This window comes from Megalopta genalis, unplaced genomic scaffold, assembly GCF_051020955.1.
Source record: "Megalopta genalis isolate 19385.01 unplaced genomic scaffold, iyMegGena1_principal scaffold0050, whole genome shotgun sequence".
NCBI lineage: Eukaryota > Metazoa > Arthropoda > Insecta > Hymenoptera > Halictidae > Megalopta > Megalopta genalis.
Genome location: NW_027476119.1, coordinates 1136016 through 1152233, shown reverse-complemented (window position 1 = coordinate 1152233; position 16218 = coordinate 1136016). Strand labels below are relative to the sequence as shown.

At 47.6% G+C, this 16218-nt stretch overlaps 1 protein-coding gene across 8 annotated transcripts in view; it reads left to right on the top strand.

Moving 5' to 3' along the window:
- Atpalpha (sodium/potassium-transporting ATPase subunit alpha) overlaps positions 1 to 16218 on the top strand; it is a 200006-nt gene that overhangs the window by 115082 nt on the left and 68706 nt on the right. The window contains exon 1 of one of the 8 annotated variants that reach the window (XM_076527891.1): positions 7557 to 7710. The exons of 4 other annotated variants lie outside the window; for them this stretch is intronic. In XM_076527891.1, the coding sequence (XP_076384006.1) occupies positions 7699 to 7710 (12 nt within the window). In that variant the 5' untranslated portion in view covers positions 7557 to 7698. Of the gene's footprint in view, positions 1 to 7556; positions 7711 to 8620; positions 8783 to 16218 lie in introns of those variants that run through there. 3 more of the 8 variants (XM_076527894.1, XM_076527895.1, XM_076527892.1) reach the window with 3 other exon arrangements.

Genomic DNA, 16218 nt, shown 5'->3' with positions numbered 1-16218 from the left:
CGATGCTGGCCAGGGCTCCATCGGCCTTTTTTCTTGCCAAAGTGGCCGGCTGCACGACAACGGACGGTCACGACACAACGACTCGAGAGCGGGGGGAGGTCGAGGGCTGGTTTTTAACGGGGGAAGCTCGGCGAATAAACGGTCCGGCCCGCAATAAGGAACCGCATTGTCGAGCGACGCGCCGCCGGAAGTTACGTAACGGGTTGTTTCAGGGACTTTAGCCTAGCCCAGTTCCGCGGAAGTGTTTCCACCCCGCCCCCGCCCCCCGGAGGATCGATCTTGGTGACGCTTTGACGATCGTGTGTCGCGCGCCTCGCTCTCGCCCCCTTGCTCTTTGATGCCCTCTGGCACCAGTGCCGCGCACCACCCCGCAGCTCGCTTCCTTATTTCTTTTTATTTATACGTGTCCTCTTGTTTCTTGCCACTTTATTTTTAAACGATGCACACCTTACCGTTCGCCCTTTGCTCTTTCACGCCTTCTGCCGATCGAGCCGCGCGTGCTGCGAGATTTCTTTTTTAGCTTTTGTTCGCTGTATTCTTATCTCGTGCTGCTTCCCCATAGCCAAATGCAATCAGCAAACCTAATCGATCGCGGTAGTTGTTCGATGATACAATGGGATTGGGGATGCTGTTCGGTATTAACCGTTTGCAATCGATACGAGTTAGAGTATTTCTCTATTATACGATTTTTAGGTGTCCGCCTGCGTTTGCTTTGCTTATGTAGATATCTTATAGAGAATCGAAAAAATATGATACGTGTTTTTTCATATTGGCCCGTTTTCATACTTACGGTTGACATAACCACCCCTCGCAGTTTACAGATGAAATACGAATGAGACAAACTCGTGTTTTCATGGCCGAACTAAACTTACGAATATACTCGTGACCAGAGAGCAAAGTGTTAAGAATAATTCAGTAGAATTACTTAGGGTTGACATAACCACCCCTCGAAGTTTTTAAGATGAAATACGAATGAGACAAACTCGTGTTTTCGTGGCAGAACAAAACCTACGAATATACTCGTGACCAGTGAGCAAAGTGTTAATAATAATTCAGTAGAATTACTTAGGATTGTCATAACCACCCCTCGAAGTTTTTAAGATGAAATACGAATGAGACAATCTCGTGTTTTCATGGCAGAACAAAAGCTACGAATATAATCGTGATCAGTGAGCAAAATGTGACTAATTAAATAGAATTTTCTTAAAAATAATATTATTATTATTAATATAAAGTACTTACTCAGAACTCGATTTTCAAAAAGTAATCTTTGCTTGAATTTGTGTTCGGCTCCTGATATGAGAAATGAAGTTCATTAATCAGGTACGGTTCATCCCTCGGTAAAAGTTAGAGTTCGTATAACTACTAATTTGTTATCATGAAACAATTTGTTAGCATAAAATGTAAGATGCACTGGAGATTTTGTGATTCATCGCGCAAGTTTCGACGACAATAACATTGTTCACCTACCCATATATGCCACAGATTAAATTTATATGAAATTTGATAATAATTTTGGAGAGCTAATTTTATTTTTCGCATTTCGTCTTATACAATTCGAGGGCTGGTTTCACCCCCTAAATATGAAGACACGAATCTCTTATTTTTTGGTTCCCTATAACACTAAATATAACTAAAAACATTGCTAGTGCTTTGTATGCATATAAAACTTAGTCTTTCGATTCATGCAACAGTGCAGGTTCTTGAATATAAACAAATTTGCTAAAGACAAATTATTTCGAAACGTGATACAATAATGTTTAGCGGGACTACAGAGTCACCGCTCGAACGTAAAGGGTTAACTTCGCGACGTTCGACGATTCCTACGGTGCACCGTAAAATTTTACGTCGCTAATTTCGTCTTATAACCACCGCGAGTCTCGCAATCGACACCGGACCACGATCGTTGAGCCGACATTATCGTTTTCCTCGGAATCGGCGCGTATCGTTGCCAGCCGCAGTAATGAAAAATCGAGAAGAGTCGGCTGGAGTTGATAGCGAGCCGGCGCAGCGCGGCGATTGAATCATCGCGATCGAATTCCTTTTTCGTACGAAACTATACCCGTGGAACGTTCTACGATATTCGAAGTCGCTTTATCGATTATGACCACCACAAGTTGGCAATATTTGAAACATTCGAGAGATTAAAGGAACATAAGGATAAATTCTTTATGAATTCCCCGACGTCTTGGAAGCGCAATTCTTTATTTTGTTATTGGTAGACTACGGATCTTTATGGAAAATAAAATCATCCTATAACAAAAGCTAGATAAATAATATATTTTTCGTTTAACGCATTACCATTCGGATGACTAAAAATAGTTATTTTCTTGACTGCTCGTGAAATGCAGGATGACTGAAAATAGAACTAAGAATAGTCAAAACCTAATTTTTAAAAAACCGTAATAATTGAAAGTTTAATACTTTTTGAAAATAAGAACCCCTACACGAAAATGGTGTGTTAATAATATCAACTGAAATTCTTTTGAACTCATTACCGGTTTGTATTGGGTTTGCAAATATGTTCCCGCCGTTTTTTTACATTTTAACATTCCGCATGTCATTAAATGTTTTTGGCATAATGTTTTAAATCATTCGACCGGAATCTATGTTTTGTTTTTTTGTTCGAGTTAATTTATATTAATTTTCAGATTATTAAAATAGAGTGTCAAGTTGTGAAAAATGAGCATTCTCGACATCTCCCTCTTTTTGCTTTTAATCAATCATTTTGCTTCAATCAAATTTTTAAACGTTTATATTTTTCAATAAAATTTAACAACGTTCAACAAGATTTTCAATATCTCGTTAGTAGAAATCATCCGGTTTCAAGTCGAAAAATTCATCCAACCAAGCTCGTTGATTTTTGTTGTTGTCACTTAACGCATGCGGAACCCATGCTCCACACTTTTGAACCTTTCCCATTGAGTGAAGATGCTTCTTTATAGCAGTGTGGGAGCATTTCACTTTCTCAGCCAGTTCCCTTGTCGTTTGACACGAATTTTTGTGCAAAAGTTGGTTTAATCGCTTCTCATCGAAGTCAACTGGACGGCCAGAACGAGGTGTGTCTCTGGGGTCAAAATTTCCATTTTTGAATTTGGCATACCAATCGCGAGCGGTTCTTTTAGCTTTGGCACCCTCTCCGTACACAGCACAAATGTCGCGAGCAGCTTTTGCGGCCTTAGAATCTTGATTAAAAACAAAAAGAAGGAGATGTCGAAATTGCTCATTTTTCTCAACTTGACATACCATGTTAATGATCTGAAAATTAACATAAATTAACACGAACAAGAAAGCAAAACACAGATTCCGGTAGAACAAAACACTCTCTTTCGAATGATTTAAAACATTGTCCCAAAAACATTTAATGACATGCAGAATGTTAAAATTTAAAAAAAACGGCGGGAACTTAGTCGCCAACCAAATGTTTCGCGTACTTATTTTTACCATAAATGCATAAAGTCCGCAGTCTGGCTATTAGTTTCAGGAGTCCTTTTTTTATTTCTTCTGGAATTTATCGAGTTTCTCTTTCCTCCGGAAGCTTTCTTCTCCGCTATAACGCAAGAGCACCCTCGCCACTCTACGGAAACACCGAGTATACCGTTCTCTAACGCTGGCCCCCTCCTTTTCTAACATAATTTGCCGCAATGTGACTCCCAGGACAAACTCGGAGCGTTCACTGAGTAGAGAGAAACGGAGAGAGATAGAGAGAGAGAGAGAGAGAGAGAGAGAGAGAGAGAGAGAGTTTGTTAGCCGTGCACGTGCTAGAGCAAGAGGACAACAACGTCGCGATCAGAATTAAGAACGATCTTATTTCCAGCGGTCCCGGTCGTCATCGTCGCGTTTAGGAATAACGATCGATGAGCCTAGAATATCCGACGGCAAAAAAGTGATTCGCCATCCCCCTCTAGCCGGCAAGTTATAGGCGAGGAGTTATCCCCGTTCTCGGAGTAATCCATTAGAAGCTTTACACCGAGACGCTGCCGAAGGCAACCGTGGCACTAATTTCGCTTTTAAACGTCGACCTGGGACACCGGCACGAACGACGCTGGAATAAAGCCGCTCTTTTACGCGTGATCTTCCTCTTATCGCGTTGTCTTTCAAACGGTCGCTCGATCGAGGATAGCTGCTCTTCGCTGGCAGCCATTCGCGGAGCCAGGATTCGACGGGACTGGTTGTTTTCCTGGTCCGTTTTTGTGGCTGGATCCGAGGAACGCGAATCATTCGTCTCTTCGTAACATTCAGGGCTGGTTTTTCCGAACAACGATATCTCTTTCCTGTACAAACAACTACGTGATCCTAAGATTCTGTGTTACATATCATAAGTAGCACGTCATAAGCCTAACTATAATTTGTGTTATCTTTATCGTCCATTTTGGGAAAAATATTTTCCATAAAATTCCAAAAAAGACTACGCATTATTATCTATTTTTCTTGTGATTTTTATTTATTTTACGTCTGTGAACAAAGTAAAATAAACAGTTACATACTAATATTTACTCTTAGCAACCTTATGGTCCTGCAAGGGGGTTAATCTCTCATGACAATTGATATTTTTAATAAACAGAACTTTTACTTCTTCGTGCATTCCTTTTACGGATTTTGCAAATTATTATTCTTCACAAAATATTTATACCTTCCGTTTCTTACCAAATTGCTTATGAATTTGGTTTAATATTTTCGTCTTATGGTTGGACGTAACGTTTTCGCTACAAGGATTAACCCTTTGGAGACAAAGATTTTTTAACGCTAAGCAAGCTATATAACAGTGACTTTTTATTACGATCTACGATCGAGTTGACAAATTTATTCGATCAAGAAACGATTTCGACCATTTTCAAGTGAACAATCACTTCGACACTTGACACTTTCGCAGTGAGTTTAGCGTTAATATGCAAAGAACATTATCCTCGGAAAAGTAGATTTTTCGCCGAGGACATCAAAATCATGTGAAAAATCAGCTAAAAACTAATTACGATCTTCCGTAACGCGCCTAATCAAATGCTGTATCCGCGGAATCCAGAATAAGACGCTGCGCATCTTAAATATCGATATTCGTGCTCGAAGAGTTAACTTGTTAGCTCGGCAAATATAATACAAGGCAGACGTCGTGGAGTTTAATATTAATAAAGCGCCTACGAAAAATTGTTAACGAGACGAACGATGTTAGCGGCAGCGAATCGCGTTAATATGTCAGTCGTCGCGGGAAGTACGCGACCAGTATAACCAACTCGCCTGAGTGGTAATCCCGAAGGATCGGCTCGAGGACTCGTCTCGCAGGTACCGCTCGTGATTCCATCCTCGGAAGCGAGTCGCCTCGTGGCCTATCGATATCGCGGGCACAGGGTGGCGAGAGGCTCGGTATCGTCGGGTTACAGCCGATGTAATGGCAGACGGGGAATAATGCGACGCTCGATCATCCAGGTGGTTCGTCGAGAAACAGGATCCCGTGGAGCGCACACAGAGTCCCAGTTAGACTCGGAAAGAGAGAGGCTCGTGCTTCATAACGTGCAAGACGGGATATTTGCATGGTGGAGCAAGGGAAGGAGTTAGGGGATCGTATAGATAGGGTCTAAGCAAGAAGAGCTGGTGGGGGAGGGTGAGAGAAAGACCGAGACGGGGTGGGAAGAAGGGAGAGAGAGGTTGAGAAGGAGCGAGGAAGAAAAAGAGATGAAGAGAGAGAAAGAGAGGGAGACAAAGAGGCAGGAATAATGGCCTGGGAGGAGAGACAGAGAGGGAGAGAGAGAAAGAAAGAGAGAGAGAGAGAGAGAGAGAGAGAGAGAGAGCGCGAGTAGAGTCGGTCGGTCGGCCAAAGCGCCGTGTGGCGCGTAGCCCAGTAGCACAGATCGCGGTTCAGTGGTCCTCATTCGGAGCCACGATCGCCGGGGTTTACTGCAATGAAAATTTCAGAGCCCCGGCTCGGCACTGTCCTCGCACAAAGTCCCCTTTAAACGAGCACGCTTCACCCTTAACGAGTTTCTTCACCCTCGCGTAGTCGCAGCTCGCGCGAATACGCTCGGGAAAATCCTGCGCTCGGAGGGGTTGCAATTTAACCAGGGCGGTGTGCCCTATGGTGCCGCGTCGTTTCGGTCGCGGAAGAAAGCACCGAGGTTCGTCCCACTTAGCCCCGAGACTCGCGAGCCCGTGCGAAAACCGCCGGAACAACCGTCGCGTCCCATGGCACACCGTGTCCCCATTACCATCCCCTACTCCGCGGATCCCTTGGCCCCGCGGCGCCCTCGGCGAGCGAGCCCCGTTCGTCCACGATCGACCGAACGAGAACGAACCGTTCGTCCTAGCCGGCGTGCTTCTTGCCCTTCCAATTAGCCCTGCGTGGATGGCACACTTCTCGCCGAAAAATTTCCCCAGGGAGCCGCCTCGCGTAGAAACCGACGGGTGTGTATCCGGACTCTTCTCGACTTCCGGCGAACACGCGGGGTGGAGGGGGTGCCTTGAGAACCACTGATGGAACGGCGGAGCGTGCGCCGTCCCGTTTGGGGGCGCGGACTGCCGGTGGAAAACGGGGTCCTCTAGGCTAGGGGTTCGAACCGTGTCGCGAGGAGGGGCGGCGGTTCTCGCCGGGGGTGACACGGGGATGGGGGATGCTGGTAGCGATGGGCTATCGTGTCTACCCTGCAACTTTTTGAGCAATTCGGTCGGCAGGAAATTCAAGTAGGGTACACTCGCTTCGACCAGCCTCGAAACCCGGCTGTCCCCAGACTTTTCTGGATAACGATGCTCCCATTCAACCGTGCCGTCGCCATTGTCGACGATAACCCCTTAGGGAAACTTTGCCCGCCGTGATTTTAATATTCGATTTGTAAATACGTATCGATCCAGCGCCGTCCCGAGGCCCCCCGTTATCCTCCATGTGCGCCAGCAATCGGTGATCAATAAAATTTCTTAAGGCACCGTTCATCGTGAAAACTACCGAAAACTACCCCCTCCCCCTTCATCCGACTCGTTGCGTCGCTCGCCCTTAACTAAGCAAGAGCCGACCAAAAACGAAGCTGCTCGTCGTTTCGTATACGTTCTCGACGTTTCTCTAATAAAGCACGTAAAGAGAACCGACCAGTTGGCACGTCGAATCGACGGTTGGCACTCTACGATTTGTCAATGAAACCATGCTCTCTATACCGTGCGCGTACATAGAAATCATAGAAAAACGTTCGCCTAGTTTGATCGTGGTTGCGAGTTACAGCTTGAAATTTCGTTTCTCCGATCGCGTTCAGCGTGCTCGCGAACATCGAACGCAGAAGATGCGCGCAGTCTAACGATTAGGAAATACATAGAGAGGAGTCGCGTATCGAGTGAAAGAATATTCGGTCCCTTGAACGGCGGCGTCCACGATCGTCGGGATTCGTGCGTCTTCGTTGGTTTCTCGAGCCCATCGCTACTTTCCACGCGTCGTATTGGTTCTCGGGTGGTGGCGCTCGAGGTACGCGGCCGTTGCAGTGGGGATGGATCGAGATCGCAGTGCCGGGTGGGGAGAGCTGGTATGCCAGTACGTAGCGTGTTCGGTCGGGCGGGGAGAGGGTCGCGGGTAGCGGGCATTCGGTGGGGGTAGATACCGTGGTGGTGGGGGACGGACGGGTCGATGATGCCGGCGGTCCTCGACGACTCGAAACGCCAGTCAGTCTCTGGTCCCTCCGAAGCCGCGCTGTTAACCTTCTATCTCATCGAACACCGCTCGCCGCAGCCATGGGTGACAAGGTTTGTGATCGCTTAGACCAGCCATCTCTCCTGTCTCAGACACCGAGTCTCCGCTTTAGAGAACGTATAATACCCGCTTTGCCTGGCTGACAGAGTCTAGACCGTTAGAGAGTGCCTTGTGCAAGGTGTGCAGGTGTGCGTGTGCGTGTGTGCCTGTGTGCGTGCTGCTGCCCTCCGCCGTTCTTGGCGCGAGAGAAAAAGAGAATTTATATAGAGTGCCTCGCGGAGAGGAAGGGGATCGAACGGCTGGGAAGAGGCGAGTGACAAGCGTGAATGAGTAGAGGAGCGGTTGCTTGTCGAGCCACGGTCTCGCTAAAATGGAACTCTCTCTCTACATTCGTCAACCGTGACCAGGGATGATTCGTTGGCCAGGCTGTTTCTCGACCATCGCTCTCGCATTCCCTTCGAAAACCAAGGTTCTATCTAATCTCGTAAACGATCCTTTCGGGTACCGAGACGTTAAACCGTTCGAACGGTCAGGAAATGAAAAGAGTGAGCGAATGAGAGACAGAGGGAGCGAAAGAGAGAGTGAGAGCGAGAGAGAAAGAGAGAGAGGGAGAGAGAGAGAGAGGCGAGTCTGTGGTGTAACCATTGGTAAAGAGGAGCTTCGATCGAGGAAAGGAGGGGGAGGGCGGGAGAGAGCGAGAGAGAAAGGCGAGGGAGAGACGAAGAAGGGTTGCGCCTCGGAAAGCTCCCCTCGCTCTCGCTCTCTCTCTCACACTCGCTCCCTCTCTCTCTCTCTCTGTCTTTTGCTAATTCTCTCCCCCAGTTCTCTCTCTCTCTCTCTCTCTATCCTACTGTCTCTCGTTCCCATCTCTGTCCATCCTTCGCACACTCTCTCTCCCTTGCTTTCTTTCGACGTCGAACTCTCGCGGAATCCGCGCGAAACAGTTCTTCCCAGTGATCGGTTCTGTCAGTGTCGTTTCCAGGAAACCGAGGGGCATCCTCGACCAGGAAAGGCTTGCTCCCCCCCTCCCCGTCTGTTTCTTTATCCTTCTACGATCTTCTTCTACCACTTCTTCTTCTACTTCTTCTCCTCTTCTCGGACCGGTCCATCGCGGAAGGAGCCATGGTAAAGAATTTCATTTTGCTAGAACACCACCCACGCCTGATATCCCCCATAGACCACCCGAGGATAATCCTCCCTCGTGAAGACACAGCTCTCCCGTTGCTCCATCTCGCTTCTGATTTTCTAGATTCCGTTCCCCGTCTCGCGAAGTAGTCGACCGTTTCCGGGAGGGACACGCCGTCCAGCAGCCAGCATGCCGAACCTGCGAATCGGGAACGATAGGCAGCCCCCCCGCGGGGGACAGTGACCGTCACAGTCTGGTTTCGGTGCTTCGATCGGGGCTGGATTACGCGGGCTCGCCTCCCTGACCCAATTGTGACCGGGTAGTTCGAGCAGTGCGAAAGAAAGCTTGAGAAAGCCCCTGGCTCTGTCCGCCGTGATGCAAGTAGCCCGCGGGGTGTTGCTGAGAGGGTGCGAGAGGGTGCCGTGCGCGCACGCGCCCCGCCGGCTGCGGACTTTTCCCTGCGAAGACGTGGAAAAAAGGTCCGACGGCGATCCGATTTCCCGTGAATCCTCGGCCGCCGCGCCGGTTTGGGCCCTTCCAAGAATTCACGAGAATCGAACGCGACCACGTCGCCCTCGATCCCACCCCCCGTGAACGCGGCGGCACCCCGGCTATCGATGCTGGCGGTACCAGTGACGTCACGCGGCAGGAGCCGATCCTGGAACGCGTCGATCGAACGTGCGCAACGGGATCGAACCCTGTAGAGAATCTCCTTCTTCTTATTCTTCTTCTTCTTCTTCTTCCCGAGCCCGATCGAGGCTCGCGTAGGCTCGGCCCCAAGGTTCTCCAAAATGTTCCGTGCCGACAACTCGGCTAGTGATTTTCCGGAGTGCCGCTTCTGCGCAGACCAAGGCCTCGATCGCCGCGGCAAACTCGTCTCGCTGGTGGCCCCTCTCGATCCGAGCAGTTTCCTCCTCGTTTCTTCGCGAAAGCACCCTTAAATTCGATCGATCGGCTTGTCCCGGCAGAAAATAACCACCGCATGGAGACTGGTATTTTTAGAGAGCTATTAAAGTTCGCCTTCTTGCTCGCGTCTCTCTCTCTCTCTCTCTCCCGCACTCTCTCACACACCCTTTCTCTCTCTCTCTCTCTCTCTCTCTCTCTCTCTCCCTGGTAGCGCTTGTGCGCAAGCTCTGACTGAGGAGAAATCGGAGAGCTTGATAACGATGAGTTACCGTACGCCTGAAAAACGACGAACCGTTCGTTCGACGTGGATCCGGCGGCCGGCCCTCGCCCGCCAGTCCAGAAATTACCGTTTCACCTTCTCAATCGTTTTCGAAAGCCTCCCCGTTTTTTTTAACGATGTCGAAGGGTGTCGCTTTCTCGATCCCTGTAACAACCAGTCCTAACCTGGACGCGGACGAATCGTGACACGCCCTATAACGCGGACACCCGTCCACGACGAGATCCCTCTTGCTTCGATTGCCTCGTGACGCGGCGCAGATGGCAGCATCTTGAAAAATCGAGCTCCTCCTCGCGATCCATCTCGTTTCCGTCGCAATCTCTCATATTCGCCGTCGACAAAAATGATTCGCCGTTTCCCCGCAGGGACAGCCTCCGTCGCTCGCACGTCGTCTATCATATGGGACGCGGGAATCGATACGAATATTTCTTCTTAAGGCCGTCTTTCTGCTAGATTTCCTCTGCGAGCAAGTCTTCGATTCCTTGACACGATTTCTCATCGTGTCGCCGCGCTTTTCAAAAGAGTCCGACAAATTCTGGAGTATCTTGAACAGTGCTCGTACACGTCTCAGACAGACGTTTATTTCATTTTGTAGTAACTGCGAGAGGATTAGATGAGATCGTGAAGAGAGCGTCCCCGAATCAGACATCTAATATCGAAATATCTAATATCTAAAAATAGCTGGCGATCCTTCGAATGCGATCGCGAGGAAACGTGGAACGATGGACGAACCCATTTTCAGTTTTCAGCGTCGGTTCGAAGACCGTTTTTTCCGGAACTTTCGCGTTTCTTTAGATTTCATAGTGCTCCGCAGAGAGATTGCTTGTTCCGCGAGCCGTTCGTCGCCGTTGTTACGGAAAGTATGTCCGCGGATCTCGAAAAAAAAAGAAAACAAAATGGGCGAAGAACAACGCGACGCTCCCGCGGACGAGAACGGTTCAGAGTTTAGATAGAATCAGGCCAGCTCTCTTTCACGCACAAAAGCGTTCTCGGAGCGGCGGAGGAGATCCAGCGCGCGTTGTGGCTCTCCCCGGGGCTGGTGGCCCAAGGACGCAGCCGTCAATTGAAAAGGTCGATCCTTTTAAGAGGCCCTTACCGGCGTTTTTCATTCATTGAAATTTCTTCGGGCGACTTCCGCCTGTCGATTATCGCGGCGCGGCGCTCGCGTGACGCGCGTTTCCCCGCCGAGCTGCCCGAGTTTCTGGAAATTTAGGTCGCTGCAGACGTTCCGTCGACCTCCGCGTCTGCCTCTGTGTCCAGCCTGCGCCATTTTTTTCCATTCAAAACCGCGACTCCACGATCCCTTTCGATCGCTGGAATCCAACTCGCGTGTCCAAAAGGCGCGATTGTTCCAAGTTTTTCTGTTCGGACGAACCGCGTCCACGAAGGTGTCGTAAAATCGGGGCAATTCGGGGCAAAATTTCTGCCGATCCTGCGCTCTAAATCGAGGATCCGCTTTTGTCCTTCTTTCCGATCACTCTAGCGTTATCGTGCGATCAGATCGGTCTAACGAACAGGCGACATTCAGTGCGAGCTTGAAGGGTCATTCTCGTTCCGCAGGTCGTAAAAGTTTCAATCGGAATGCCCCCGAGCCTATAAAGAGAATAATGTCAAGTCCGCGGAGCTTTGAAAGGCTGCCGTTCGCACGATCCCATGACGATTTTCACCTATGACCTTCGGTCACGGAAGGGACTCGCGCCCTTCGCGAGCCGTTCGAATCGGTTGCATAACGCGGTGACGTTCGTGCTCATTCAACAAACCGGTCGGCTATCGGCGGATCGATTACGCGATACAAAAAACGGAAAGAATGAGATCGTTCGATGGCGGCCGAGCGTCATGGCCGACCTTTGCCGACCTTTGTTGCGGCGATCGACGGGCGAACCGCGATGTCCGGGACTCGCCTATCCCCGCGATTCGGTCGTCCCCGATCGATCCCGACGTGCTCCGATCTCTCCACGGATCCTTGAAACTCCTTTTGTCCTTCCCCGGACGCCGCTGTCAAGCATGACCTATATTAATCAATAATTCCGGATCGCCGGCTATAGCCTGGATTTCGATAGTTCCGTGAAAGTTTCTAATTGAACCAGAGATTGGTTCTGTGATACGGTTAATCATTCATAGCGGATCGATCAAGCCCTTACAATATCCCTGTAAGATCCGCAGTCGCTACATTGTTAACGGAGCGTGATCGAGGGGGCTGGTATTTCTGTGTTCTTCGCCGCTGCAGTATGTTCGGAGGTTGCATAACCGGGAGCCTAGTACATACTTCGACTCGCCTTCATCGAATCCGGTGAAATGTCGCGAGGCAAAGGATGTCGGAGAGCGAATTATAGGGACTGCAGGGAAATCGGCTTCGTTTTTCCGAATGTTTTTTCACAGGTTCTGCGAACGATGATCGACAGAACCGTGCTACCGGGGATTAGATATTCCGGCTGGGAAATGTGCACGGGATGCGAAGGGCTAATCCTCGCTGTGTGATCAGACGCGAACTGGGTGACTCCTGCGCAGTGTAGTGTTTGACTTATCGAACGTGTGAATGTGTCCAGACGCGCTCGACTCTCCCGATATCCTGGCTGGTTCTAGGACGCTGTCAATAACGGCTGTATCTCGCGGAGTATCTTCTTCCATTCAGCACAGCTGGTTATCTGCTTCTACAAAGTCTGCTCCCCGAACCGTTCGCTACCACGCGCGTTGTCCTCTCCTATGCGAGTGTCGACTGCTCGCCGACTGTGTATTCAGGGAATCCAATTCCGGTTCGCTCCTGCTCCAGCCAAATTCTTATCTTCGTAGACTCTCTTTAGATCTCGTCGAAGAGCTGCATCGTTGCACCGTTTATTCACGAAACGTATCGTTCGGTGCTCCGTAATCGTTCCATTTGTAGATCTCGATCCGCGTCTGGATGTATTTTCAGGAATCACATCGTCGATCTTCCGCGAAGTGTGTCTATTTATACTTACGTAATCGTTCGCTCAACTCTGCGGCGCCTTTCGGGTACTAAACTTCTATATTCCTGGTGTCCTCGAGAATTCCGCTCGCTCCTGGAACGAGATCACCATGTTCTCGGGAACACGGCGCTTCGGCGACCATTCTCGCCCGTACGCTGGTGACAGAATCGTTTGAAATGCATAATCTTGAAAAATTAATTTTCTACGTCGGTCCGTTAGAATTTCTTGATTCGACCCGCGAGAGGCAACAATATTAGGAAAGTAATCGATGCCGTGTAACTTTTACGAAATTTTTTAGGTTCCTGTTGCAATTGTCAAAGTGTTTTTTAACCCTTCACGCTCAAGTGGTGACTCCGAGGCACCGCTAAAAAATGTTTATATCACATTCCAAAATAATTCTTACATCAATAAAATTTAGATTTGAAAAATTGTTAAAAGTATAACTGTTGTACAAGTCACAAGACTCAATTTCACGCGCATAAAATGCGCTTTGTCATATAAAATAGAGACAACGTAGGTCAGAAAAATTATCTTAGATTTACAGTTAAAATGGCTTCGAGTGCAAAGGGTTAATAGGTTGAGCGCCGCGTCGGTCCCATATGGGTGACACTAATTTTTGCCCAATTTTTTGAAAATTCATTTTCATCGATAATGTAATCGCACAAACCGAATCTGACTGGGATGTTTCGGATGCGAAAGAGTTTCAACGTCGTCCGCTGTGATAAATTCTAACTTTCTAGTTTCGGTTTAATTAATTAAGAGTTGCTTCGACTTTGTGGGAATTTTAGTGGTCGATTGTCGGCGTCGAACGTGTCAATTTTAGCCGACGTTGTCAATTTCTCATTGAATTTATCGAACCGCTCGGCCGGTTGCTTGTTACTCGACCGGAGAATTTGCGCCCGTGCCGCGTGAATATCTTCCAAAATCGTCCCGATGGAATTTCAATGAATTCGAATCCCGGAGTCTGCTCGGCTGTACGAGCCAACGCGGTCTCTGGTTAGCAATTGAAACGTTTGTGTCGGGGCGAGAGGCGAGTCGGCGAAGGAAAACGCGGAACAACGACGACAACAATCAGCACCTGATTGCGCCGTGGCAGCTCCGCTCGATAATACGCGTCCAATTTAGCTGATCCTCCTGTGCTCGCGGCCGAGCTAGACACGTTTTCTATGGAAATTCCAGCGTGGCGCCAGCGGCGTAAAATTGTCCCCACTCCGGCCCCGGGCAGCATCACACGGTACTTAATGTTTCCCGTTCGGCCTGCTTCGGCCCACAAAACGGTCATTTCCGTCAGAAGTGCCTCTAACGACCTCACGCGAGGCCGGGGCACCGGGTTTGAACAGGTTCTTAAGGCGAGGAGATCGTTGAAGGTCCAGCTTCCTTTCGTCCCCGGGGCGGGTCTCTACGCGTTCTCACGCGAACGTGCCCGAGAGGGTGACGAAACTCAAGCTTGTTCCGTACCTGGACGGTTCTAGGGACTCGTTAACGCTGTTTCACAATGCCCCGGAAAACATCGAGAATCTGTCCGTTTCTTCTTTCGCCCGAGACTGAACCCTGCGGCGCACGATGTTCCGGGAATTCGCTTTCTACGGCATAAATTATTTTAGCGCTTAGTTTCAAGCAGTCTTCCGCGGTCAAAACGATACGATATTTTCTGAAATATTGCATTGCTCTTGAAAAAAATATCAACGACATACTCCTGTTTAATTCTTGGAATAGGAAAGATTGAGCTGCTTGTCTTTTTTTCGATAATATTCGTCTCTTGTTAATTTCTTTTTCTCAACTATCATTTTCCCAATGATAAATTCAATGCACTTGTCGACATTTTCTTTCCATATAATTTAACGAAATGGGTAATGCAAGCATGCGAGTACGCGTGTACATCGTAGCGAATTTGTGAACATTTTAAAATGAAACTAATTAAACGATTTCACCAAAAAAATAATTCTCTGCAATATTTCAATTGGAACCCAACATATTCATATTCGTGAAACAGGAAGACAAACCGTGTTCAAATATGAATGTTTGAAAAATGGAATTTCGGCCGCAAATCAAATCGTTTCCCAGACAACTGTGCGATACGTGAAACGAACAAAACTCGACGTGTCGTTCCGTTTGCAATCGCAAAGTGCTGTTGCTTCTGTGATTTCCTCTTTCAAATCACCGAAACCGCGTATTTCATTCGAAGCGTTAAACCTGCAGGATCGTTTCTTGAAACTGTAGAGAAGTCAGTCCTATCTCGGGGATTAGTTTTTGTGGCTCTCGGATCGGAAGTCGCGTCAGCCGTATGTGGGTGGTGGCAGTCAGTGCGTTAGCGTGTTGCTCGAAATAATTGGGTGATTGTATGTCGAAAAAATTCTTTATTCTCAGATTTCCACTGAATTGCCGAGGAATGGGGTTACTTTAATAGACGTTCCTTCGCGAATTCCGAAGCAGTGAAATTGAATCTTTATTGCACGCGGGGTGACTCTCGCCAGAATAAACAGCAATAAAATATAAGAAGTAAAAGATCGACGAATACATTAGGCTGATTAACGATAATTAAGAGGGAACCGTAGTATTCGTTTATTGAAGTAGCCCCATTTGTCGCTCTGCATTTGTAGCCTCGGGCATCAGTGCCGGCAATTCTACTCTGACAACCTCTGAACCCATTTGATCTCGTTATCACGGATTTATATTCTTTGATTGTTGTACAAGATTCTGGCAACATTGTATGAAACAAATTCTCTTTTATCGATCATTCACGATCAATTCTGTCGCAGTATTATTCACGAGTCAATTTGTTGACGGTATACTGTGACACGAATAGTAACTTATATGGTTACATTAGATCATTGTACATTATGGTATAATAACTTGCGCGCGCGATGGTTGTTATATTTATTAGCAAATCTGTCTGTGAGATTTATTATTATTTATTATTATTATTATTTATTATATATATATGTATATATATATTATAATAAAATTAAAGATATATTAATATATATATATATATAGATATATTAATCTAACATTTTTTCGATAACGGGTTTTATGTTGTAATAAGTGTTGTATGCAACGTTCGCTGTAATTCGATATTGTACGAGATGCATAAAAAAATAGACTTTCTAATCGTTGATGGAATCAGTGAGTCGCTCCCTCCGTCTAGCCGATCTCGATGGCAGAGTTTCGAGTGTTATTCAAATTTAGCTCTTTCTGAAAATATCCTCCCTGTCTATAGAAAAGGGTTCGCTTTTTTTTCTCCCGTCGCGGTTGCATTGAAAGCTATCGAAGCCTTTAAATCGTGTAGGAACTTGTCAGAGAATGC